The sequence below is a fragment of the Triticum aestivum genome, chromosome 3D, assembly GCF_018294505.1.
Source record: "Triticum aestivum cultivar Chinese Spring chromosome 3D, IWGSC CS RefSeq v2.1, whole genome shotgun sequence".
In the NCBI taxonomy this organism is placed as follows: Eukaryota; Viridiplantae; Streptophyta; class Magnoliopsida; order Poales; family Poaceae; genus Triticum; species Triticum aestivum.
In genome coordinates this window covers 148,441,172-148,467,853 of record NC_057802.1, presented here as the reverse complement: position 1 = coordinate 148,467,853, position 26,682 = coordinate 148,441,172, and the positions used below count along the sequence as shown (strand labels likewise).

The window sequence follows — 26,682 nt, the reverse complement described above, 5'->3', positions numbered from 1 at the left end:
CGCATTAGAGTTGGCCACTTGATTCACGTACGTACGCTGCGCGCTGGCTCATCACACAGCGTGCTCCATGCGAGGATCACCCGATCTCGGCGACACGTGTGCGTATCATCATACATGATCCGATCAACAGGCGGCATCCAGTCCTCCAGCCTATTGTTACTGTGCTGATTCTTAAATTACTCGAGTAACTGGCCAGTCGTTCTCGACCGAGAGCGACAGCGATGAGGAAGACCCGACGCGATTCGGGACGGACGATGGATTAGAAGGGGCAGGCAAGGTAGGCCGTCCATGCATGCAACGTGGAAGAGGATAGCGGCGACATGCGTGCAGCGTCCGCGACTGTGACATTCGCTATATATATGCAGTGTTAATTTCGTTAATTGTCTTCGTAACAAGCAACGAGCAACAGTTTCGCCTTAAATTGGACGGATGGCCCCTGGTGGAGGTTGCGTGTTAGTGTCAAGAAGGGGATTTGCACTTAATACATCACCCAACATATTTAGGTTGGGGAACTGTTTGGTGGTTTCTAGAGCTAGGAGCATCTCTTTGTATCACGCAAATGAGGTTACTAATGCCTCTAAATTTATTTCCCATCACATCTATACATGTGAATAATGCCTAGACAGACTCAGCATGTGTGTTGCTACCAAACTATCTCTACAATTTATCTATGTGTGTTTCAATCCATGTGTGATTAGGCATCACTTTGATTTAATTTAATTTTTGTATTTTAAATCCAAAAGACCGAGTCGGGAGATTTTTAGTGTGCGACCAGTTTGATTATTTTCACCCATCCATCTCGACATCACAATCGGGAGGACGGCAACAACACAGGACATGGCAATGCAACAAACCATGTTGAAAACGTGTGTTGTGTTGAATTTTTGATTTTCTTCCGTGTTTTCTAATTCACGTGTTCCAAAAAAACTTGTATCTATCAATTTTTCTCAATAGTAAACAACAATATTTCTTGAAACATATTTTTTAATCTCATCCAACTAATTGTACACACTTAGTTTTCTTTTGTTGATCGAGAATAGATGCACGGTCGGAATCCATCACTCGGGAATTTGATTGATCTATCTCCTGCCACATATCATCTCGGAGTTGAATCCTTCCTAACACCTCCCAACCCATTATCTTAGTGCTCTTAACATGAAAGCCATAGGATTTGTAACATGAGACCCAAGGATCCAAAGTCTCTACGTATAATGTACTAGTCCGAGGATACATAGATAGTGCACAACGATCCCTAGATGTAACACTGATAAAATGATACCATGGATCATGTAATAACGAAACGTAGTGAGTTCCTAGTGCTTATTACAGCCATGCCTGTAAGCAAATCTTTACATAGCATCAAAAGCAAGCGGAGGAGCGTATCAGCGGGTGAATCCATTAGAGTTTTGTGGAAACTTGCATCCCTAGCTTTGTTCATCTTCCGACACGTTATAATATGCACATGACACGTAGCAGGATGTGTTGGGACAAAAATGCAATACATACATAAGGGGTAGGTCCTAGACACACTCAAAACCTACTTTCAAAGTAATTTGTAAAACTATATAGGGCTATGAATGTTCACTTAGCCCAATTATGAATCAGACATAGCCTAATTATGGATCAGACACTTCTTCCACAAGAGCCATATAGGAACATGGCAAGAATGCACGACTTTCACCATAGCCATATAGGAATACATGGAAAATTGCTATCTCATAGTGTCCCAAATTCAATCCGCCATCATAGCCCCATAGGTATGCATGGTGATCAACTCACCAGGAAGACTACGTTAGCACCCCACAGGAACTCCATAGTAACCAAACCATATAAGGGTTTACGGACACTTGCTATAGATCAAGTCAGAGTCCATATAGCATGTGGTTACACGCTAAGCCAATGGGTTCCACTGAAACACGACTGATCCCGTTGAATCTAGCGGCGTTCTTCACCATATTCTGAGCATGCATCCGTTACGGTTCTACATCTACTGCAAATGCTCCCATCCTACCACTCTAGCCAGATAAGAAGAGTTTTTGAAAACACTTTGACAGACATACATTTTTGCCCACCCCGATACAATACATATATAGCATAGTACTGAGCAACATATACAACATAAATATTCCTAGGGTGACAAAAAGTAACATGGCATGAAAATATACTAAGATTTCACTACTAGGCCTCAACTATAGCAAAATTACGGCATTTGCAAAATGCTTTATAAAAACATTGTGAATCTGGAGGTTTCACTACTAGGGCATAAACATAGCCCTAGGGTCACAAAAAGTAACACGGCATGACACAATGGGAGGCGCAAACACAAAAAGTTACTTCATCTTTTTACAACTAAGAAGTTTAATTCCTTGATGCATTGCATATTTGACTTTTTTATTAAGAACTATTTAAACCGGCTTGATTTATTTTCTGTAGCACACCTCGAAATTATGGGCACAAAAATAGTTAATGAAAACCGGTAGAAAGAAAAGGTACAAAATGAAAAACAGCAACAAAAAACAATTTAAATGAATGAAATCGGTTGGTTCTCCTCTTTGAACAGAAACTAAGAAGAATGATGCGAGCATGTCAGGTCATGCAACATGCAGTGCAACGGCGACATTCGTGCATGACTGTGATTTGGGTTGTATGCAGCGTTTTTCTTTGCCAACAAGCAACGAGCAATTATGTTAAAGAATTGAAAGAGCAATCAACGAGCAACAGTTTCACATTTGAAATTGAGCAGAATGCCCCATGGAGGGAGGTTGAGTGTTACTGTCAAGAAGGGGATTTGCACTTGATACAATCGCCATATACCTATTGCTATTGGGTTGTAAGGGCAGATGTATGTGAGTTCCTTTCATATCCCAAATATAAGAGTAGGGGTCACCTTGCATCATCGGTGGGCGTGTGGAGTTGTGTCTCCGGCGGATCTGTCTTTGGTGGATTTGCTCGGATCTGTTCGTCGTTCGTCTTCGTTCGTGTGTTTTCAGGTTGGATCCTTTTGATCTACACTCTTCATCCGCGGCGGTTGCTGTTCTGGTGCGTTGGTTCTACGGGGCCTTAACACGACGACTTCCTGACTGTCTACTACAACAAGGTTTGCCCGGCTCCGGCGAGGGAGGGGCGATGACAGTGGCGCGCCTTCGGCTCGCTTCAGTACTTGTAGTCGTCGCTAGATGGTCTACGAATCTGGATGTAATTTTCATTATTTCTAGTGTTCGTTGTACTATCATGATTGAAAATGAATAGATTGAAAGTTTTTTTTTAAAAAAAAAAGATAAATACGAACTGTCTCTATGATGTGTTTACGCGTTTTCAACCGATTTTAACAATGTCGTCTGATGTTAACTTTCAATGTTTTATTTCACCAATGTTTTCCATTCGTGTTGAAACTTCTCAGCTTTCCGTGGTCAAAGTCAACCGCGAAATTTTCCACGATCATTTCTCTACTCCCTGTATGTATCCTTCAAGAATACGTAGGCTTACGTTGGTTACGTATGAGCCCGAGCGCCTGCTACCACGTCAGCCGGTTCTTCCCGGTTAAGTAAGAGCATCTCCAACAGGCGCGCCAAAAGGCGCGCGCGGTAAACTGGGCTTTTAGCGCGCGGGACGTTTTCGCGCGCTCCAGCGGTGGCGGGAACTACCGCGCGGGAATCGTTTACGAGCGCGCGGGAAAAGACGGCAGCTCGCGCGCTAGATTTGGCGTACCTATAAATTGCAGCGCCTCTGCCGCTCTCTCTCGCTCGCTCTAGCGCTTTCTTTCCTCGCCGCCGACACGACACCACCGCGCCACCATGCCGCCTCGCCACCGGGGAGGTTCGGGCTACTGCGGCGTCCGCGTGCGTCCGTCCGGCACCTACTCCGCCTCGATCCGGTTGGGCGGCGGCGTGCGCCTCGGCCTCGGAACCTTCGACACCGCCCAGGACGGCGCCCGCGCGTACGACGCTGCGGCGTGGCGCCTCCGGCGGTCCCGTTGGGACATGAACTTCACCGACGTGGCGACGCCAGAGCGGGCACAAGAGTTGGCTCCTTTCCCGCGGCTTATCACCGACGAGGATCGGCGCAAAAACCAGAGGCGGGAGCGCCGTCTCAGCCTGGCCGAGATGGACGAGGAAGCCATGGCGCTGTGGAGGCAACGCTTCCCGCAAGATATCATCAACGAGGAGCAGTTCTTCGCCGAGAGGAGGGCGGAGAGGAAGGAGAAGAGGAAGGAGCGAGCCGCCTATCGCGAGGACAAGCGAACGTGGAAGGCGGTCGCTAAATACAACATGGCGCTAGGAGATGTGTCGTCCTGGGACTCCCGCGACGATCGGTTCCTTGACGCCTATGCTCAAACGTCTGAGGAGGACATCATCGAGACAGAGTCCGAGTCAGAGAATGACGAGTAGTAGTTCTATGTGAGAGTATGTATTGTAGGAGAAGACTAGAACTATATGTACGCGGTTCTATCGTAGAACTATGTACTATGAGACTATGTATTGTAGGAGAAGACTTGAACTATGTACAAAATATTGCTGGAGCGACTCGGGCGCGCTTTATTTTGCGGCGGCCGCTGGAGCCAGCGCACCGCCAAGCACAAAACCTGGCTCACCCGACGCGGTATCCTGATTTTTAGCGCGGCTGTTGGAGAGGCTATAACATTAGAGTAACAATTGCCGGCCCCTAATCACAGCGGATCTGACTGCGCGCAAGATAGAGACAGAGAGAGAGCCACAACGATAGCAATCACAATTATGACTCCCCCCAACCCCAATCAGTCATGTGCGGTGCGAGCATAACGCAATCATCAGACCGACGTGTCGCCCGGGGCCCCCCAACTGGCTGGCGGGGCAAAGAATTCCGCCTCCCGTCCGCCGCGCGCGGGCCCCTCGACCCCGCGCCGGGCCGGGCCACCGCAACAAAACCCCAAGCCCGACACCGGAAAACAACAAAGTGGCGGCGCCCATCCGTCCATCCCCCGGCTCTTCCCTCTCGTACGAGACAAGACAATCGCTCGCTCTCGCTCTCCCTCCCTCTCGCGCCACGCCACCGCAGGCCACACCCACCAGGCCGACGGCTCAGGCCAATCCAAAAAGCCAGCGGCCACCTAGCGAGCGCGCATCTTCCTCCTCCCCATCTCATCTCTTGTTCCGCGCCACGCAGGCAGGCATGAGCTCCTTCTTGTCAGCGCCGCGGGACGCGGACGTCGTCCGGCAGGGCAAGAAGAAGGCGGACGAGCCGGCGGAGCGAGCCCCGGCGCTCGACCTGCTCGACGACTACTGGTTCTTCAGCAACTCCCTCGGCGGCGGCGGCAGGGACGACGCCGCCAAGGGGAGGACCAGGCCGCCGCTGCTGCCCAAGTCGCCATCCACGTCCTCGGCCGGTGCGGGCGCGTCCGGGCGGACGGCCAAGGCGAGCGCGTCCGGGTCCCGGAGGCTTCTCCGTACGCCGTCGCTCCCGGCGCCCCGCATCGGGATGGACCCCTCGTCGCCCAAGGACAACGAGCTGATAGTGGAGGAGGACGCTGGCGGCGGCGATCAGCAGGAGGCCGAGGTGGAGGACGACGACATGAACTGGAGCAAGATTTACGAGGGCGTCCTGCGCACCAGGATCGCCGAGGAAGGCCGCGGCTCGTCGGCGCTCAACCGGGCGCCGTCCATGCCGGTCACGTCGTCCGCAACCATGGGTGACGGCAACGGCCGCCGACCCGCCGGGGTCACCGAGTCAACGCCGAGAATGCCCAGGCTCAGGCACTCCCACAGCACGCTGGAGAGGCACTACCGCTCGCACACGCCCACCAAGGTACGTACGATACGAACTCCAATGCCTCATAGGCGTCCCTCATCGCCATATCAGCAACCGATCGTGGACTCGATGGTCGATCGAATGCTCTGAGCTATGGAGCTCAGCTACGACGTGTCTGACGAACTGACGTGCTGTTTTCTTTCACTGCAGCCTGACCGGACGCCGAGGACGACAGGCGGCGGCGGCAGAGCGGAGCGTGGCCCGCCGCGGCGCGACCTCCGATCGTTCAGCGTGAACCAGCAGCCGGCCCTCGTCCGGAACAAGAGCAGCCTGCAGGACAAGATGTGGAAGAGCTCGAGCGCGCTGGAGTCGATCGAGGTGCAGGGGTTCAAGGACCTGGGCTTCGTGTTCGACCAGGAGGAGCTGAGGGAGAGCCTGGCGGACGTCCTCCCGGGCCTCCGCGACGACAAGACCAACAAGCCCCACAAGAGCTCCGGCTCCGTCTCCGGGTCCGGCAGCACCAGCGACAACGACGACTCGACCGCGAACGCCAACGGCATCGTCATCGGCACCAGCAATAGCAACGCCGCGGGCAATGACGTCGGCGACGGGGTCGTGCGGCGGCCGTACCTGTCGGAGGCGTGGCAGCACGGGGCGCGGTCTGCGCCCCCGACGGCGGCGGCGGCGATAAGGCTGCAGCAGGCGGACGCGAGGTCCGCGGCGGAGATGAAGGACCAGATTCGCATGTGGGCGCAGGCCGTCGCGTGCAACGTCCGACAAGAGTGTTAAATGGCCGCCGCCGCCGCCGTGTGTGCCTCCATGGCACAGGCCACACCTACGCTTCTACACACCGCAGAGATGATGATCAAGATTTGAAAAGAAGCCACGCTACTACGCCCGATGATGATATGACACTCCGATTTTTGTTACTTCCTCCTCCGCCGAAGATCCGACATGGATAAACATACATAGGTAGCTGTTCAGTTCAGTGCTCTCCCCTGGTTGATTTCTGAAATAAAATCATGTGGAAATCATCGAACCCTTTTGATCCAGGCATTGCTGCTCTTTCTTTGATTTAGCGTTAATTCTCTCCGTGTTTCCCACGGAAACTGAGAAGCGGTACCTCGGAACCAAAGAGATCCTAGGCCTCAAGGACCCAGATGAGAGAATGGACGGTCGATAAAATTTCTAGTCACTCTCACTACCGAATTTCCATCCACGTTGGAGGCGGGGCAAGGTGCCAGCTGGGGTTATTTTGTCGCAGGTGACCGAAATGGAGTCCAAATCTCTCTTTCTTTTCTTAGCTGGGGTTCCGTCCGGGCTCCTGGCACGTAGAGGTAGTAGCAGACAATTTGGAAGCGAAGAAAATGCCGCTGGTACAAACTGACTACACGCAACGCAGGATAAGTTTTGGCTGATACGTCTACGTTCACGTAACAAGGTCTGCTAGTGGGCATGGCGAGTCAATAATGCAGCGCGTAGCGAGCGAGCAGCAGGAGGGCATGGCGACGCACACCTGGCTGCCCGCCCCGCCCACCGGATCCCATGTGCACCAGCAGGCGGGGCCAAAAACAATGTTCGGAATCTCGTCAGTTCGGCGTAAGTAGCGTGCCAGATCCAACCGGCATATGCAGCTGAGTTCATCAGGTGTCAGCTGATCCTGATGGAGCAACTCCCGCCCGGCGACGATCGCGGCGGCCGGCTCGCTGCCTTCATTTTTCTTCTGCCACCGTTGTGCCCGATGAGGCGATGAGCATCCATGGTAGTAGTAGAATAGAATGCACGGGGGTATCAGATGAGTCACTTGATTCCCATTTTTTTCCCACTAAAACGATGAGAGGTGCAAGCCGACAGCGACGTCTCCACAGTATCAAAACTAGCCTGGTTAGAAGGTACAAATATGACTAGCAAATATATTTAAGAGAAGTCCATGCTCCAAAAGTTCATCAAATGGCATTCTCGGCGTTGAGACTTGAGACTGCTGGGGACTACGCTATACATGGGCTGAGAATACTGTCAGCCACCATCAGGTACCCAAAAATGAGCCTAAAATTCACCCTAAACATACTACTTGTGCTAGTAAATCAGGGCGTAGGTTCCGTGCTCTCCAGCAGCAGGCATTTCAGTAGGTTGGTTCAAATCACTTGGCAGGAATGTTACCACTGCCAGCAGGCCTTTTCAGCATTGCACCTTGCAGGAGATACGACGCCTTGTTTCGGACCTGCACCGAACAAACAATATGCTCATGAGCAATATATAGGAAAAAGAAAAGGATGCATCAGCTCAAACAAAGCAAAAAGGCAGGCTTTGGCACCTTCGAAGCGTAGAACCTCCAGTCCGTGCATCCTATATGGGTCGAGCAGTTCCGTAAAAAAATGCGCCAAGCGTCGATTATCGCTGTCTTGTTTCTGAACGCGTCGCTCGAGAAGAGCAGGTTGTCCATCAAAACTATGTGCACGTACAGCATGAAGAAATTGCATTCTTTCTCCTTCACATTTATCGATGTGACCGACTTCAGGATCCTTTCAACATTCGCTACCTAAATATGCAGGATATGCAGGTCAGCGCCACTAGCCACAAGGCGATTCATACAGAGAACACATGATCACCATGCTTACTTTAAGGCCGAAGCTATTTTTGAGCAACTGAAGGGCCAGCTGGCTCCTTAGGAATTTGCTACGGTCGTTGGTTCCGGTAATGCAGTCAACAAGCCTTAAACAATTAAGATCCATCTTGACCCTACAATGTTATGAAACTGACTTCAGAGAGGCAAACGCCCTAAGTGGAAAAACCATGGGACCGACTCGAGGAAGCTTCTTTAACACAATAAATACCATGAGCTGATAATGTACAGGCAACTTAACTGCCTTTACATGCATGGATGCAAGAAATTAGCACAAATTGAGCAAACGTGATTCATTGATGATATACAGTACTCCCTCCGTAAACTAATATAAGAGCATTTAGATTACTAGTTTAGTGATCCAAACGCTCTTATATTAGTTTACAGAGGGAGTACTTGTCAAGAAGCAGTCATTGTTAGTGAGTGTGAAACTTATTTATTCAGGACCCAGTTTAAGTACTCCAACATTTCTCTGATTGGACATGGATATATGGTCAAAACAGTATTATTGGCTACAAATTTATAATAGGCATCACTGAATCTTTTACCTCTTAGAAATTGACTCAGCAACAATCAGACAGCTACTTTCCCATTCACTCGTATTGAAGTATGAGATGAGTGAATTTAGGCAATCTCCCAAAATAAGCAGCAGCCCTTCAAGTCGACGGTCCAAAAAGAGTGAAATAACAATAACAAGGACATCTTCCGCTTCCGAAGGTGAGAAGACGGCATGCATTTTTCTGTACAATAAATAAATAGACCATTAAAACATAAATGGATGATATAGCTATTTCAAATATTTGCTAACATCACAGTGTTTCAATATTCTCCAAGGATTAAATGAACAATAACAAACGACAGTTCAGAAGAAATAAATCATTGTTATACATTATGGAACAGTACACCTACATGTTATCATGACTACAGTAGTGACAATTGATAAATTCCCCTCAAGGCAGAGATTTTCACCATACTGGGGACTGGAAGTGTTGAAGTGATATGTGGATTGTCTAGACCTTTCCATTTGTTCGGACTTTTGGTTGCGTTGGCTAGTGCATGAAGCTTAACATGGTATCGGAGCTAAGGTCTTGAGTTCAAGTCCTGGCTTCCACAATTTACTAAAAATTGTTGCTGCCCACCTTTGTGTCCACGTATAGGCCTCTTGAGCCATACCTGAGTCCACCCACGTGTTGACTTTCCACGCACACGTCAGAGGGGGTGTTGACATGTATATGTGGATTGTCTAGCCCTTTCCATTAGTTCGAACTTTGGTTGCGTTGGCTAGTGCATGAAGCTTAACATGGTATTGGAGCTAAGGTCTTGAGTTCAAGTCCTGGCTTCCACAATTTATCTAAAAATTGCCGCTGCCCCCCTTTGTGTCCACGTATAGGCCTCTTGAGCCATACCTCTGAGTCCACCCACGTGTTGACTTTCCACGCACACGTGAGAGGGGGTGTTGAAGTGTATATGTGGATTGTCTAGCCCTTTCCATTAGTTCGGACTTTTGGTTGCGTTGGCTAGTGCATGAAGCTTAACAGGAAAAAAAATACAAGACAGGCAAAAAAATATAGATACATTATCCTAGACATTCTGTTGCAAAACTATGCCGTGAAAATCTTGAATTTCGTAGGCAAATGGAACATTACAGTGAATAGCTTTACATAGGCAGTTGCATCTTAGATTTTGTAAGTGAATCACAAGCAAAAAACAGCTATACTCTGTGTATCAGACAATCCAGTTACCTAATTTTGCAGCAAGCAGATACAACTCTTAACCATGCAGTGATGTTTTGAGGTGGACCACCATCTGAAGTGTCTGGTCATGAATGAAAAAATAGTTAAGAAATGGAGATGGAATTTCCAGAATGTTCACCATCACAAGTATGAAATTAAAGACTCAAAATCAAATGTGTTGTGCATAGGTGATAACTGATTAAGAAAGGAAGAATTATGTATGGAACCAACCTGCAACCGCAATTTCAGAGGTGCAAGTTTTAGTGGAAGGAGCATCATGTAGGTATCCATAGTTGAGTATAGCACCCATAAGAATAGAGTAGCTTGGAAAGTATCCAAGGTTTACAAATGGTTTATCATCCTGCAATCAACCTTAAGTTATGTACAGAGGCCAAAGGCAGAACACAAAAACACAAAAGAAAACTGATTATGCAGTTACCTCATTTAGGGAAAGGAGACTACCCCAAAATTCAGATGCAGAATCTTGCAACTTCTTATTGGATGAGTACAGTACTGGTGGCTAATGGTGGTAAGCATAAAAGGCAATCTAAAAGAACAATTTTGAACTGAGCTAAGCATAGATCCTTACACTTGGTCAGCACCCATGATGCTATAGAGTCTTCAACAGAACCATATAGGAGTACCAACTTCAAAAGCCATCCATTGATCAGCATGCCTTCGAAAAAGCCCTCTCCTGCATAAATAACATTAAGAAGTTGCTTACATTATCTGCAAGAGAAAAAACCAAAACCTGAAAGCAAACATAATAACTAGATACAAAAAAATAACCAGTCATGGTGGCACAATGAGAAACAGAAGGGTTAAACCAAACACAAACAAAGCAATAGTGTCCATTTTTAGTCAAACAAGAGAATTACACGCACATAACAAAACTAACCTCGTTCAATCTCTAGATCAAAACCTAACTGCTCATCCCCACAGAATGATTGCAAAAGTTGGCAATTTTCAACTCCCGTGCTATTAAGAACCGAGGGTGATTTCTGCAAGTACAGTTAATAAAGATACTTTACTAGTAGAAACTAGAAAAATAAAAAACTGAACCTAGCATTGAAGATAAACTGAACAAATTTATGGCCATTTAACCTGACAGCCGAAAACTTGCTGGCCCCATTGGGGTACATCCTCTCCAGGATCCATCGCTTTCGCCTTCAAGTAAAGTAAGATATATATTAAAAAAAACAGGTGCAATCTGTAAGGACATATGGTTTGTTTGACAATTACCTTTTCCTCACACTCCTCCACAAATTTGCAGAAGTCAATCTCCTTCTTCCTGACCTGCCTATCTTCATCGTCTGAATTGTCTCCTTTGGGGCGACCCTTAGACTTAGCAGCAGAAGCTTTGAGCTCATCCTTACCGGAATTAAAGTAATCTTCTACGAGATCATCCAGCCCAATAACCTTCTTCCTGCAATGGACACTGACTTTGATCAATGATTGCTAAATCGCTAGAATGGCCGTATCATTGATAGGTCAAACCCGAATTGCACGCCACGGGGCCAAATGACACCGGTGGTAAAATTTCACCAAGCATTCTCCCAGATAAAGACACATTAAACAAGCTTCTGCTCCGTCGTGCACACTACAAAATAGTTGGGCCCTGTATTTGTTCACAATACATCCAATTTGCCTTTTATCAAGCTTATTAGTTCATCCTTTCTTTCCTGTGTCTAGAGATTTTCCTTTGAACTTACAGGTTGCTGCCTCTAATGCGAGTGCTACTAAAAAGCGGCGTGACCGGTCGATCATCCGATACAGATTTATTTGTTCACAAGACATCTGATTTTCATTTTCTCAAGCTAAGTCCATCATTTCCTTTTCTGTGGCTAGAGATTTTCCTACCGCTACTAGTTGCTTCGATGATCCGGGCTGCTGCCTCTATGCTACTGCTACTGGTGCCATCCTTCTAACACCGCGACCGATGGGTCAATCGATAACAACATACTCAATCATCGAAATTTTCATTTGATAGCATCAGCCTCTAATAAAAGTGTTAAACCCTAGAATCACCGGTACAAGGAAACGCCCGCGGCAACTAGATAATCCACGCCGCTACTGCTGAAAACCTCAGCAAGTGCGCCATGTTCATACGAAATCTAATCTAATCGAACCACGGCATCCACGCGTCCCTGCCGAAACCTACCGCCGAAATCGAAAACAAGACTGGAATGGATTCGAATGGGGGAGGAAAGGGACGGCGGCGCGGGGGTACCTCTTGGCGGGGCGGCGGACGGTGAGGAGGGGGTCGTTATCCCCCTCGAAGTCGAGGGGATCGTCAATCTTCATCCCACCGGGACCAGGACGAGCAGCGGCCTCTCTCCCTCGCACGCTCGTGTCTCCCGCGGGATGGATTTTGGGGAGATGGGTCTGCGTTGCCGCCCTCCCAAACCTTAACCTGACTGGGCGCCGAACTGAGGTGCCGTCCGTGGCTGCTCCCTCTCTCTCCGCTTTGTCTGCGAAGCTGCAACCACCACTACTAGCAACGGAGGCCCAGCCCACGGCCCAGCCAGACTGCGGCCTGATGAGTAGGTCCTCCTCTGTTTCTGAGATTTCAGATAAAAAAGACTGCTGCAAGTTCAGATAGTAGGTCCTCCCGACATCGCCGACCACCGCCGCCGGCCTCCCCGCTTTCTTCGGCTGCCAGCGTGAAGGCGCGCGCCTCGCCCGTCGCGGCTCCTCTCCGGCGGTTGCCAGCGTTCCCCGCCCTCCCGCAGCAGCTATAGAGTTCCTGCCCCAACCGCCTCTCTCTCTCTGAAGCGCTCTAGTCCGGCCGCCGGCCGCCGGCCTCCACTGCCCCGGCAAGGTTGACACGGTTAGGTACGTCTGCATGCCAAGTTGCAATGCCCTGTTCTTTTTCCATGCGTCCGCACGACAACTGTAATGTATAACCAATAACGGAGCAACGGAAATTCAATGCTCAGCGTTCAAACAGAAAGAGCAAAAGCATGGCAATCTGATTCCTAGCGTCAATTCGCCGATGTCCCCGTGTTTACTCTTAACTTCCTGTATGTATCGGTAGGGTGGGTGTTTGACAGTAGTAATATCAACTTTACTAGTACAATCCCACTTTCACAATGTCACCAGGGCACTTAGCTAGTTTATGATAGCAAATGTACAAAAACTGGCATTCCAATGCAGATTTCACTCAAGTTCAAAAATCTATACCGCCACTTTACAATGATTTTCTGTAGGTGCAACTCCAAGAACACGTTTCTTGTAGCGTCAGGTGATGGCAAACAGCGAGTATGAGTATGTGAAGAGGGAGTTCGAGTTCGACCGCCGCCTCCCGGCCTCCAACTGGATCGTTGTCCGCATCGATGGCTGCCATTTCCACCGGTATAATTCATCTCTTCCCCCTAAAAGGGCAATAGGAAACCAGTTTATATGTACGTTTCTTAATTTTATTCCACAAACCCTGTTAACTGATTACTGCTTTCTATAATAGCGGATAATCTCTAAACCTTGACTGGTTGCTCTCATTTTACTTTGCTCACTTCCTAGCTGTACACTGGTATGGTCACTAGTGGTTAAGCAACTGCATCGGCCATCTTGTCATCTTAATTCTTGGTCTAGTTCATACACCAATATCTTTTGCTTGAGTTTTTTTTGTGATGATAAACATACGGGAAACATGCAAATAAGGTTACATTATGCAAATATGGGGGTCACTGTTGCTCCAGATTAGAAATATTTATCTTTGTTGTTTTTTCCAGTTGTCCACTAATTTCAGTTTTCTTTTTGTTAGATTCTCGAAGATACATGCCTTTGAGAAACCAAATGATGAGAATGCTTTAAGATTGATGAATGCTTGTGCCACCTCTATGCTCGAGAAGTTCCCTGATATAGTGTTTGCTTATGGTGTTAGCGATGAGTACAGGTATAACATTTTTTGAAGTTAGACTTACAAAATTGTATGAAATTTATATGCAAATACCGTTGTGAATGCAGACTCTTTTTTTAATTGTGCAGGTCCCGTTCTTCCTATTTGAAAGAGTTCTGTTCATTCTTTGGATAATAATCTATGTGTGTTATCTTTCTGTTTGCTTTGCAGTTTTGTTTTCAGAGAGGAAACAGAATTCTATCAAAGGCGAGAAAGGTACCTACCTTATTTGATCTGTTCATTCCTTCACTATTAGGATACTGCCATGCCCAGAACGGTTTGAACTATTCTATTATAAAATCTCATCATGTTATTGACTCTCTACCAATACGTGCAGCAAAATTCTGTCTATATGTGTTTCTTACTTCACATCTGTGTACGGGATGAAGTGGAAAGATTTCTTTCCTAATAAAGATTTGAGGGAGCCTCCCTATTTTGATGGGCGAGTTGTATGCTATCCAAATATGAAAACCATTCATGATTATTTGGCATGGAGGCAAGTGGACTGTAAGCTTCTTAAACTACAGTCAACATTTTTCTAGTACAAATAATCATATTCTTATATTGTGTAATTATGTGTGTTGATGTTCTCTACAATAAAATTTTGTTTCCAGTTTCCACTCAAAAACAATAAAATCATGTCATGTATGTTATTTTACCAAAAGTTGTCGAAACTATGAAGCTTCAACAACATTAACTAAACATAAGAATATGGTGTATGTATGTGTCACTTCAGTGAGATTTCTATGTCCGGTTGCTTCGCTACTTAAGTAAGTGATCCCACTGAAATGCACATGCAAGCCATCCACATGATCAAGCAACCCTTGCCCTTTCTTCCACTTCCCACCACATGCAAGCCCTCCACGTCATCAATTTTTATTTTTTATTTTTTTTCAGCAACAAATAATTGAACTTGAATGCCACAAGGCAGTATAACATTCATCCACCCTCTGTTTACCTCTAGGTTTGCTACCGTTCATATGGCAAAGATGTGGTGTGGTATTACTCTCATATATTCTAATTTCATTCTATAAATTTCCGCAGTAACACGCGGGGTGTTATCTAGTTTTAATTAATGGGTGAAGATTAACATATTTACTTTTGTGTGTGCCTTTCAGGTCATATAAATAATCATTATAATACATGCTTCTGGATGTTGGTGAAGTCTGGAAAAACTGAAAAAGAGGCACAACAGACATTGAAGGTCATCTAAATTATCTACGGTTAGAGGTGTCTTTTTGTAGCATTTGTATACATCGTCTCTTTAACCATCTATTTTCTTGTAGGGAACATTTTCTGAGGACAAGAATGAGTTGCTTTCTCAACAGTTCCAAGTCAACTATGAGGATGAACCGGCTATGTTCCGGAAAGGATCAAGTGTTTATCGAGATAAGGTAACACTGTCAACCATTCAAAAATTCATTAGTATTGATGTTCGTACTCATTCTCAGTGAAGTATTTACATCACACAAAACATTATTTGCATTATACATACAAATGACCATGATAGCTTCTAATCATATTTTGTGCCGGAGCTTGCATTTCTGATTTCTCTTCTGGTTTTATTTTGCATATAAACATTCTTGCTGTACTTTAGTTTGTATGGATAATTGAAGCACCTTAGTTGCCATTTAATGCCATTTCCTTGGCTGATATTGATCAAAGGTTATGATGACAAATCAAGTGTGCAGACCGTATACTGCATGTCTTTTGTGGGTCTGATTGTTGACTAATGTTAGGGTTCTACATGTTTCTGTAGGTAGAAACAAAGGTGAAAACAGATGACTACGGGAATCCAATAAAAAGAATCCGGCTGGCAATTACAGTGTCAAATTTAGATATCATAGGACCTGAGTTTTGGGGAAAACATCAATACATTCTTCAAGAAGGTTAGTTGAATCATTCATAAGTATGCTTCCAGTCCAGCTCCTGTCAACTTTTGTTTTAGCTGGACTGGAAGCTTACCTAAAGCTCCTGTCAACTTTGGATATATACATCATCAGTCTAATTGTGTGTCGGGGAAAAAGGAAAATATAGATATGAGTATGTGAAGAAGTTCGACGACATCCGCAGGCTTCCATGTTGTAATTGGATCGTTGTTCGTATCAGCGCCTGCCAATTCGACAAGTGAGGACCCTACTTTCAGATTTAAATACATGCGGCAATACATTTAGATACTTATGTTGTCTTACTAACAAGGAGAATTCTCTTTTTTTTTTGCCTAGATTCTCGCTGATCCATTCATTTGACAAGCCAAATGATGAGACCGCTTTAAGTTTGATGAACGCTTCTGCTTCTTTGATGATGGAGCAATTCCCTGATATTATCTTTGGTTATGGTTTTAGCAACGAGTACAGGTATGATATGCCCGTGCAACATATCTGTTTTTACATGGAGAGAACTACGGAAAATACAGAGAAAACAAGAATATTTGTTTCCTCATAGCACAATTTTTCCTCCTCCTGTCAGCAGAAGTGATTTAAATTGAATACATTGGCAATATAAGGATCATGTTAAAACTGTAAGCAAAGTGAACCATCCAACAAAAGCTTAAATGTGATGCACTTCAATTTAGACGGGTGTTTTTTGGTTTGTTTGATGGCAAACCTGAAAATTTGCTGCAAATGATCATTTAATTTTTTTTTATTGTTGCAGCTTTGTGTTCCAGGAGAACACTGAATTGTACCAGAGAAATGAGAGGTAGTTATTAGTTTCAGAATTCCTGCAGTGTGTGCTTTTCAACTGGTCAAGTCTTTGATAAATTATGCAACTTCTTTTGCAGATTAATCCTTTCTTCATGTTCATCATGGTTCACTTCCTTTTACATGATGAAGTGGAAAGAATATTTCCCCAGTAAAGAATTAGTGCAGCCACCTAAATTTGAAGCAGAAGTTCTCTGTTACCCAAAACCAAAGATCGTTTGTGATTATTTGTCCTGGAGGCAAGCAGAATGTGAGTTATTCCTCCTAAACCGAAAATGTCAATGAACTTGCCGATGGTAGTGCAGCATGAAATATGTGAATTCATATGTTGTCTGCAGCAGTATGAATGCATTAAATTTGGTATTTGTATAGCTCTATGCTGTGATGAATATTTTTCAGTGTTCAAGTATCTTTTTCTTCAACGATACCCTGTTGCAGGGGGTTGACTCTTTCTAGTAGTTAGAACGAACCATAAGAAGAAAATGAGCTCACTTGTTCTACACGCTAATTTGCAGGTCACAACAGGAACCAATACAATACATGCTTTTGGATGTTAGTGAAATCTGGAGAAGATGAAAACAAAGCTAATGAGATACTAAAGGTCTTCTTTCATCATTTAAATATTTTTCCAATTCTCCTAATTAATTCTTTAGTTATCTGTTGTCCCTAACTCTTTAATATTCTCTGAAGGGAACATTATCAAAGGATAAGAACGAGTTGCTTTTTCAGCGATTTCAAATGAACTACAACAATGAACCCGCTATGTTCCGAAAGGGTTCATGTACTTACCGTCAAAAGGTATCTTGTGCACCATTCACGAATTATTTTCAACAATAATGCTGTTTGTGCTGCCATTGTTATTAAGCAAACCAAAATGACAGTATAGCGATGCTTAAGAAGCAAGATTGACATTACACAAAGGATCAAAGTAAATTTTCAGTAGCTATAACTGAAGAAATGTTCTGGCCTTTCGGCCCTTATCCGCAGTTTGTAAAAGAAAAAGTCCACGTCGCCTACAAAAGAACTGCGTCTGAGAGATGCGTGGATACATTTTCCAACTGATACTGATCATGAGCAACTTCTTAAACCATTGCATCTGCATGAATAAAGTAAAAGTAAAGCAATGCTGTCCAACAGGCTACAAATCACCCAAATTTATAAACCATGCATGTATTACTCTAAGTGATTAGGTGGAAGTGCTGCCATCATATGAGGAGAAGTTTTTCATTCTTTTTTGTTGTGTGCGTTGGAGCAGAAGATGATTCTCGGATCACGTCCGAGTTTCTTTGCTAACGGCTCACTGCAAATGGCTGCAGGTGAAAGTGAGCGAAGACGTCGTGAGAGATGGGTGGGATGTGGCAGTGACCCACGTTGACATGGGGCCTGACTTTTGGAGAAAGCATATTTATATTTTCGACAAATGATGATATTCGTACTTATTCTAGGCCGATTTGTAGCTCTCATCCTCCTCCAGAATTTTATCTAGAAACATCACGGTTTAGTGGATTGTGTTTAGAGGAATCAACGGGGGGAGAGAGTCCCCAGCTTACCTACCGGTTTTACAAGTACTATGTACCCTGAACACCTCCATAACTAACGGTTTTATAATACTCAAGCAGTCAAGCTTGATCCAAATGGTCAAGGATGGTTTCTTACAAGAGCAACCAAGGCTTGGCGGTAACCTTATCTACCGGTACCCTGAAGCGGTTACACCATAACTCAAAATCGGAACGAATGTTTGTAATTGTTAACCGGCTGTCATGGTCTTCATCGTTCCTAAATACGGCAGCATTTCTGGAGTCCCAGAGAATAGTTAGGAGAACTTCCGGCCAGACGCAAGGGTGTAACCCAGCAGGGGCATCAGCTAGCCAGAGGTCTTGGAATCTCGGCGTCGTGGTGAGACCTAGCTGCAGCCACACATTTGAAGCTTCTGGCAGGTGATGAAGAGATGCGGCGTGTCTTCAGTTGGGCAAGAACGTCGTGGACAGTTAGCATCAGTGCTGATTTTTTGTGGAATAGATTTGCTCCTGTTTTTAGCCTGCCTCTAAACAGCAGCCAACCGAAGATCTTTAGCTTGTGCGGTGACCTTGAACGCCAGATTAGGGCTGCGTGATCGTCTTCCTGATATTCATGCTTGAGAATGTTGCAGGCAGCTCTGGAGGTGAAGCCATCAGCATGCGTCTGGTGGCGCTCATCATGTCCGTCAGAGAGTTGGAAACCCTGCAACAGCAACGACAAGGCAGCAAGCTCGCTCGTAGCTGCGTTGGTTAGCCGGTTCGTTAGGTTCATTTGTAAGGAGTAGCACGTAAATGGTTGGATGGTTCTTGGCGTTCACCGAAATGCTTGGCCAGAACACACGTATATTCTGCAGGTTCCCTCACAGGCAATGCCTCTGACCTGAATGCAAGACCGCAAGAGAATCTAGTGGCAGACCGCACCAAATGGCTAAAACAATTTTAAGCAAAGCCAACTGTAGGATGGATGGATAATCAGTGCTACTAGAAAGCCACTAACAGTAGCTCCCTCTGTTTCCAAGACAAACTGCTAGATACACTCTGATATGTAAACATGCTGTAAATATCCAGGGATATCTACTCCATGCTGTACATTGCTTATGAGTTGAATATAGGGCGCCTCTAGCGCTTTTTCACTGTTCAAAAAGAAAAAGAAAAAGATATGTAAACATAAGTAATGCAGGCCCGCGTTGTTACAGGGCCATCATTTACATGACATATCTGAGAAATAGATTCCACATCGACAATGACACATCTAAAAACTGGCAGCATAACAGCATTACTAAGGTCACTGAACATTTCAGCAGAAACAATACATCATGGAGTATGTGATCAAGTGCCAGGAATATGTCACAACTTTGGTGAGTAAACAAACTAAGACACTGCTGTATATAAAAGCAGGAATACTCCTTGTATTCTGCACTTGCCATCTCTGCATCCACATCTAAAAAGAAACAAAATTGGCAAAAGCTTGGAAACCAACTTCCTTCTCAATCATCTGCAGTCAAGCTGGAGAAAACGCTCCTTTCCATGTTCCCAATATAGGCGCCTCATGCTAGAATCAACAGGAGGAACAGCCAGTCGATACTACGCCTTGCAAAACACCTGTAGGAGAACAACCAAGATAGGAACCGAGATCATTAGGATGTCAAAGTCAGACTCATCTCATAAAAACAAGGAAAGGGGTAATATTTGTCATCTAGATGGTCATCATCTCAAGTAAAAGGTTTACAACCTCAGGTTTAACATAATATTTTCTAACACATTATTGACTAAACTGTCAAGCAGGCAAGCACAGGCAACCTCAAATAAGATAAGACATGCATGGCCCTCCACCATAATAGACTACAATGACATTAGCAACTACTCCCTCCGTCCCAAAACGTAAGACATATTGCAATCTTGTTTAGCTTGCAAAAACGTCTTATATTATGGGACAGAGGGAGTAGCACAGATTTACAACTCAGCAAAAGATTAACAGAAACAAGGAAATGGTATCATAGGGCAACAGCTGCAAACATTTCATAGGCCAGTCTGCTTCACTAATTCTTTCTGCAAGGCTACAACTGCACAATGGAACAATACCAGCATGCTTTACCTGACACCATCATGATAAAAATTTGCTAAAAACTATTTCCCCAGGCACAAAAACTACAACAGAAAATAATGTGAAGAATAAAAGGAGCCAGTTCTAGTCTCCTACATAAAGCAAGAGATGGTAGAAAACCAATACTATGCAGTGAGAAGTAGACAAAATCAAGTACCTCAACAAAGTTCTGTGAGAAGATTAATCTGGGCTTAATTCTGCGCTTCAAACTCCTGCTTGCTCATGAATATTGCAACCGGCTCACCAGGGGAAGGCGGATTCTTGTCCAGCAGAGAAGCATGCTTTCCAGCTTTGGCACGAGCAGCTCCATCAAATGCCGACAGGACCTCAACATGCTCAAGACCCAACTGCCTTCTGATCAGCTCCAGGTTCTCCTCAAGCACATTTATTTCACCAAAAGGAAGCTTCAAATTTAGAGCCTGGGAACCAACGTTCCTTGCTTCATCTTTCTTGAACCTGATGAAAGGCATGCAGAGCTTCTGTACTTGTTTGAAACTTGTTTCGCGGTCGATGAAGCAGTTCCTCAATGCTTCGTTAATCTCCTCGTCAGGGGCAAAGGAGCGTGCTTGGCTATCAAAATTTGATTGAAGCACCCTCAAACATTGCTCTTTCCATCCATCATAGTGCTCATTGACATATATCAGACCAACTGTGAGCTTGTTTTCTGCTGATGGAGTAGGTGCAGCTCCCTTCTTGGGTTTCTTGGAACCAGACTCCTGCTTCTGAAGCAACTTCCTCATCAAAACAATGGAATCCTGTAAGTATTTGTTCGCACTTCTTAGAGTAGGATCCGGGGTGCCTGCAACTGGCCAGCCAGCTTTTATTGCAAAGCCTTCCTTCTTCAGAATCTTTTGCCACACATGCTCAGCATAGTGGGGACAGATCGGGGTGATAAGCTTGGTCTGGATTTCCATAAACCGCCCCAACAACTCACGGTTCATGCCCGCCGCTCCACAAGAGAGTCTGTACTCATCTCTAGCCAGTTGTAGGTCATAGAAACCAGACTTCAGGGCATCTCTGAACATGAAGGCATTGTAGCTCTTCTCAGTTTCTTTTACAGCAATATTGATCTCATTAGCAAACACATGGTCAGCATAAGTAGAGGGAGGACCGCCTCTCAAAGAAGATTCAGCAGCTATAACTTCTTCCATCCATGCGATTTCCTTTGTAAGCCTCAAAATAGCAGCATTTGCAGTTTCAGTAACAAAGTTTGCATCGTCCATACCATCGCCAGCATCAGCAAGGGCAAACCTAGTGGCATCCGAGGAATATCTTATAATAGCCTCCTTAAGAGTTAGGAAGTTCCCTGTGGACTTGGACATCTTCTCAGAGTTAAGCATAAGATGCCCATTGCAACGAAAACCACGAGGCCAATGATGCTCTGGAAGAAGTGCTGTATGATTGTAGATGCTGAATGTCAGATGGTTCTGGATAAGGTCCTTCCCAGATACCCGAATATCAAAGGGGTACCAATACTTGAACTCTTGCTTCATTTTGCTCAAGAGGGCAGGAGAGATGCTGCTATTGGGTGCTGGACCATCACAGAACACATATTCCCATACTTCATCTGTCATTTCTTCAGGCTTGATAGAAGATATTTCTTCTCCATACATGTTACCATTTTGTAAATGATGTGCAATGGTGTAATAAGCCATGTACAGGGTTGAATCTGAAAGAGATTCTACCAGGAACTGCTCATCCCATGGAATGCGAGTACCTAGGCCAAAAGAGCGAGAACATGCCCACTGGTTCAGCCAGCCCAACGTGTGCTCGAATCCGTTACGGGTTTCAGCTGAGAATGTATTCATATTTTCCAAACATTTGACTGCCTTCTGCTTCCATTCAGTTTCACCGTAAGTTATGTACCACTGATCTGTAAGAGCAACGACACACTCATCGCCGGATCTTGACATGACTTTCTTCTCAGGCTCACTATACAACACAGCAGAGCCTTCTCCAAGAAGCTTGTTCTTTATCAGCGGCTTCGCTTCTTGAACCTTTCTACCATCAAACTCCCCTGCAATCATCACTCCATCAGTAAATCCTTTAAGGTATGTCATCCTTTTTGCTTCAGCAAGCTTCTCCTTGTCATTCTGGCTCTTAATCTTAAGATCAAGGCACACCTTCTCAGCTGACTTATCCCCAAACTCTGGTATGTTGATTATTGGTATGATATTAAATGGAAGAACCCACTCATCTTGGACCCCATACTTCTGTCTCAAAGCAGGCTTTGTGATTAAATCTTGCAGTGCCATGTAATCATCTGGGGAATCACTTGGCACACTAGTCACGATGCCAGTACCTTTATCTGTCAAGATAGTGAGCATGGGAAGTGCATATATGATTTCATTGAATGAAAGAGGAGACTTTAATGGCAATCCAATCAAATCATTGCCAGTAAGCTCAGCTAAGCAGGTGGGCTTTTCTGGGACCCTGGATAGATGCTGATATGCAAGATTAAGGGCTGACCTTGCTGTCACAATGAAGACATCAGTTTCATTGATCTCAAAAGCCCCATAATTCCCATCAGGCAATACCCAACAGTTTGTTTGCCCATACATTGTCTCAGGTCTTAATGTAGCAGCTGCCAGATAAACATTCTTTCCTTCCAAGACCTTCAACTTGGGGGGAAAAGGTGGGATCACCATCATTTTAATCAACACGTATTCTTGTGGCTGCACACCTTCACCTGATGCCCTATCATGATCAGCACAAGGTTGGCCATCCAGTGGTGAGTAGATCGTGTACCTCATATCCTTGACAACTTTGCCCATTTTCTTCAGCTTCCTCATCTGCCAGCGAACAAAAGCATCGTAGAAAGGATTCATATCAGTGGTTATGAATGAGCGCCTCCAATCACAACCCAGGCCAAACTCCTTAAGATCTTCCTTTGCCAGCGGAGGGAAGTGGGTCAACCAGTGAGACGGATCCTGAAATTTGGCGATTTTTTCATCTGTCAGTTCAAAGCCCTTCATGATCTCCCACTGGAACTTCTGCATGCCGGTCTTTGCAGCAGCCTTAGATTTCTTACTCTTGAATTGCCCTGGGGCAAGAGCAGCCTGGTCAGCCTGGCTATCATCTGCCACTTGAGCACTTGAATCATCCTCTGCCGCAGGGAACACTGGAGGATTTCCATACTGTTGAATCTCCCTAGCAAGCTTATCAGCTGAGGCCTTGATGGGCATCCCAGTACAATGAAAAGCAAACGGCAAAAGGACATTTGAGCCACGGAGTCTGTGGTATGCAGCACCGAACTCAAGCTTGGACAGTGAGAAGGCGTGACCCAGATGTAGCAATCCATTCATGTAAGGGTACGGAAAATTGCCAAAGAATTTTTCACCAGGGCCAGGAGGTCCATTGCCAGGTTCAGCCTGAAAAACCTTGCTCTCCTCCCAGCAAGTTTGAGCATCTGATTGGATCTTGAGCAAAAGGTCTCTACGTGCATGACTCTTGGGTCCTTCAGTATTTGACGACATTTTCCTGAACGATCAACAAAAAAAAAGGTGTCAAAAGGGCAAGCATCTGAATTTAATCTAACTCAGGAATAAATTAATAAATATCTTAGATACATCGACGAAACATTGTTTTTGGACGAATTGTAGTAGTGCAATCTCCTTGAATATCTCGTTTCAAACATAGCTGACAAACTCATGGATAGGAAAGCCATGTGATGAAGCTAATTATGTAACAGACTCATAATAAGCCATAAGCAAACATCATCAAGACATCAAACAAAATTAGCCTTCTACAAGCTAATTATGGAGGTCAGGTAAGCTGGTGCTATGTTGCATAGTCTTCTAACAATGTAATGTTTCTTCTGACACTGATATTGTGTGTACTGTGTAGGTTGGTATATTTGATGCAACAAACAGCACAAGAGAAAGAAGATATATGCTAATGGAGATGGCTGGAGAGAAGTGCAAGGCAATTAACATTTGAAATCACAGTGGACATTGTTCTTTGACCTTTCCTATTAAGTATCTTGAGCTAAAATTGGTTCACGTGGATGAAAGTTAACATAATACAGTCACGGCACAGACAGTTTGTGGGCTAGTACAATTAGTTTGCTTTTGTGCATTTGGTACATTTCTGTCCTTTGTCACCATGGACAATGCTGGCTAACTGAATTCACTTTCTGCAGATAATATGTCTGGAGACAATATGCAAGGATCGAAACATAATCGAAAGGAACTTAAGCCTAAAATTCAGCAAAGTCCTGAAAGATGATATCCATGACCTTATTTGTTTGTGAATTTTGCAGGCCGGATTATGAAGCTGGATTGGAGGACTTGCAGACCCAGGAACAGAAGCTACGCATCACTTACGACCCCACAAACTAGAAGAAGGCCGCCAGATTATACAAAATATAGAATCAACTTTGATCTGTCTGCCCCGAAGCTAAATCACCCGACAGCTAAAGCTCACAGTTTCCCCGTGCACTCAACCAGTACGAAATACGTCATCGCATCACTAACCCGTCAACTCCGCGGCGGCACCGTTCTACTGTCCTAGCAATCAATCGCGCGGATGGACGGGGGGCGGGACAGGATGGGTACCTGACGACGGCGCGCGAGGCAGGGAGCCGCAGCAGCCTCAGGGCGGGGAGAAAACCGGGAGCCAGCAGAATGGGGGAGGAGGAGGCTGCGGATGGAGGGATGACTAGGGTTTATCCTGGCACACTGTCACGTGGGCCTTGAATGGCGACTTGGCGTGCACGAACCAGCAGGTTGAGACCGGAACGGGCCGCCCAAGGAACTTGATTCAGGAGGCCAGGGATTTCACGACGTCGGTTGGACATCACGATCTCTCCCCTTTTTTTTACCGACAATTTTACCCTTAAGTTTCACGCTTTTCACAGGATTTACCTCATTTAAGATAAATTCATTCATTTTACGATATTAACCAGTTATTTGCCGGTTTTTATTCCTTGTGAGAAAGCTAGTTATTTTTATGAAGATAAAACTAGCAAATAGTTAATTAAATGGAGTAAAATGGCTCTCTTAAATGGAGTAAGTTTTGTCGAAAAACTTGAAACTTGAAGGTAAAAAGGGAATTAAGGCTAAATCTCTATGCAAAGGATGGCTAGCTCAATGGGAATGCTAACTCTAAGGATCGAATACATTGCTTCGTCGGGTGTCCTAGAATTCGATTCCAAATTTTTTATGACCTCGAGTTGAATGACATACTGTACAAAGAGATGGCTAAATGGATTATGCGGTTTCCAGTTCATAAGAAAAATTATAAATTAAAAGGAGTGAATGTATTTCAAAAGTAATAAGATGTACTCCCGCTAAAAGAAAAGTAACAAGATGTTGAAAACATGCATATGACCTCTTAGGTTGGCGAAATATCACAAATAGAACAGGCATGGTATTACAAAGTCATGTCATCTTGAATCATATGGTATACTATTGAATACTGCATGAACTTGCGTGGAAGATTGTCCAACTATGGCAAAGTTAAAGAAAGATTATTTTTCAAGAGATTTGAGTCAAAAAAAGTATTCAAATGAATTCTAGTGTAAATTAAGCGCGTGAAGGAAACAAATAACATAAAAGGAGCTATGAAAATCGTGATCCTTCAAAATTACTATTGGAGGTGTATATATACACGTGTATATTATAGATAAATATGTTAATCAGTAACATCAGAATAACAGCCCCCGTAGCTCAGTTGGTTAGAGCGTTGGTCTTATGAGCCGAAGGTCGCGGGTTCGAGCCCCGCCGGGAGCACCTTTTTTTCTCATTCGATTTTTTTCGTATCTGTACTTTTTTTTTCTCATTTCGATTTTTTCTTATCGTTCGTATCTGTACTTTCTTTTCTCATTTCGATTTTTTTCTAATCGTTCGTATCTGTACTTTTTTTTTCTCATTTCGATTTTTTCTTATCGTTCGTATCTGTACTTTCTTTTCTCATTCAAATTTTTTCGTATCGTTCGTATATGTACTTTTTTTTTCTTATCGTTCGTATATGTACTTTTTACCTTCATCAAGGACATGTACGATAATGTTGTGACAAGTGTTCGAACAAGTGATGTCGACACCGATGACTTCCCGATTAAGATAGGACTGCATCAAGGATCAGCTTTGAGCCCTTATCTTTTTTCATTGGTGATGGATGAGGTCACAAGGGATATATAAGGAGATATCCCATGGTGTATGCTCTTTGCGGACAGGCTTAGTAGAACTAAAACCAAGTACATGATGTGCGGTTTCAGTACTACTAGGTGTGAGGACGAGGAGGTTAGCCTTGATGGCCAGGTGGTACCTCGGAAGGACACCTTTCGGTATTTGGGGTCAATGTTGCAGGAGGATGGGGGTATTGATGAAGATGTGAACCATCGAATCAAAGCCGGATGGATGAAATGGCGCCAAGCTTCTG

General features: G+C 44.8%; 4 protein-coding genes and 1 non-coding gene across 5 annotated transcripts; 3 read left to right on the top strand and 2 right to left on the bottom strand.

Annotated features, from left to right (window-relative positions):
• Window positions 1-4,917: 4,917 nt before the first annotated feature.
• LOC123077971 (uncharacterized) lies at window positions 4,918-6,774 on the top strand. Its single transcript, XM_044500357.1, has 2 exons — window positions 4,918-5,781; window positions 5,935-6,774. The coding sequence occupies exons 1-2, from the start codon at window positions 5,149-5,151 to the stop codon at window positions 6,511-6,513; spliced, it is 1,212 nt and encodes a 403-aa protein (XP_044356292.1). The 5' UTR covers window positions 4,918-5,148; the 3' UTR covers window positions 6,514-6,774.
• An 855-nt stretch (window positions 6,775-7,629) lies between these two features.
• LOC123077970 (uncharacterized) lies at window positions 7,630-12,552 on the bottom strand. Its single transcript, XM_044500356.1, has 12 exons — window positions 12,311-12,552; window positions 11,323-11,506; window positions 11,185-11,247; window positions 10,979-11,081; window positions 10,670-10,774; window positions 10,520-10,593; window positions 10,312-10,441; window positions 10,090-10,162; window positions 8,896-9,087; window positions 8,343-8,463; window positions 8,039-8,263; window positions 7,630-7,945 (listed from the first exon to the last, which is right to left on the bottom strand). Exons 1-12 carry the CDS (start codon window positions 12,382-12,384, stop codon window positions 7,865-7,867), a joined length of 1,425 nt encoding a protein of 474 aa, XP_044356291.1. The 5' UTR covers window positions 12,385-12,552; the 3' UTR covers window positions 7,630-7,864.
• Window positions 12,448-18,315, top strand: LOC123077969 (tRNA(His) guanylyltransferase 2). The gene is made up of 15 exons (XM_044500355.1): window positions 12,448-12,915; window positions 13,290-13,434; window positions 13,844-13,975; window positions 14,150-14,194; window positions 14,316-14,485; window positions 15,097-15,182; window positions 15,265-15,372; window positions 15,738-15,867; window positions 16,006-16,105; window positions 16,204-16,335; window positions 16,634-16,678; window positions 16,761-16,930; window positions 17,196-17,281; window positions 17,371-17,478; window positions 17,997-18,315. Exons 2-15 carry the CDS (start codon window positions 13,328-13,330, stop codon window positions 18,102-18,104), a joined length of 1,527 nt encoding a protein of 508 aa, XP_044356290.1. The 5' UTR covers window positions 12,448-12,915; window positions 13,290-13,327; the 3' UTR covers window positions 18,105-18,315.
• Window positions 18,316-19,341: 1,026 nt separating this feature from the next.
• LOC123077968 (leucine--tRNA ligase, cytoplasmic) lies at window positions 19,342-25,034 on the bottom strand. The gene is made up of 3 exons (XM_044500354.1): window positions 24,858-25,034; window positions 20,459-23,781; window positions 19,342-19,799 (listed from the first exon to the last, which is right to left on the bottom strand). Exon 2 carries the CDS (start codon window positions 23,775-23,777, stop codon window positions 20,493-20,495), a length of 3,285 nt encoding a protein of 1,094 aa, XP_044356289.1. The 5' UTR covers window positions 23,778-23,781; window positions 24,858-25,034; the 3' UTR covers window positions 19,342-19,799; window positions 20,459-20,492.
• Window positions 25,035-25,959: 925 nt separating this feature from the next.
• On the top strand, window positions 25,960-26,033 carry TRNAI-UAU (transfer RNA isoleucine (anticodon UAU)). The gene has a single exon. It is a non-coding gene; the product is annotated as a tRNA-Ile (tRNA).
• Window positions 26,034-26,682: the final 649 nt, after the last annotated feature.

Coding starts and splice junctions, on each gene's coding strand:
- LOC123077970 (XM_044500356.1), bottom strand. CDS start 12,384: ATGAAGATTGACGATCCCCTCGACTTCGAGGGGGATAACGACCCCCTC. Junction 10,594..10,669: donor ATCATGGGTGCTGACCAAGT/GTAAGGATCTAT, acceptor ATTAGCCACCAG/TACTGTACTCATCCAATAAG. Junction 9,088..10,089: donor TCTGCTTGCTGCAAAATTAG/GTAACTGGATTG, acceptor TTTATTGTACAG/AAAAATGCATGCCGTCTTCT.
- LOC123077968 (XM_044500354.1), bottom strand. CDS start 23,777: ATGTCGTCAAATACTGAAGGACCCAAGAGTCATGCACGTAGAGACCTT.
- LOC123077971 (XM_044500357.1), top strand. CDS start 5,149: ATGAGCTCCTTCTTGTCAGCGCCGCGGGACGCGGACGTCGTCCGGCAG. Junction 5,782..5,934: donor GCTCGCACACGCCCACCAAG/GTACGTACGATA, acceptor CTTTCACTGCAG/CCTGACCGGACGCCGAGGAC.
- LOC123077969 (XM_044500355.1), top strand. CDS start 13,328: ATGGCAAACAGCGAGTATGAGTATGTGAAGAGGGAGTTCGAGTTCGAC. Junction 14,195..14,315: donor TTCTATCAAAGGCGAGAAAG/GTACCTACCTTA, acceptor CAATACGTGCAG/CAAAATTCTGTCTATATGTG. Junction 16,931..17,195: donor GTCCTGGAGGCAAGCAGAAT/GTGAGTTATTCC, acceptor GCTAATTTGCAG/GTCACAACAGGAACCAATAC.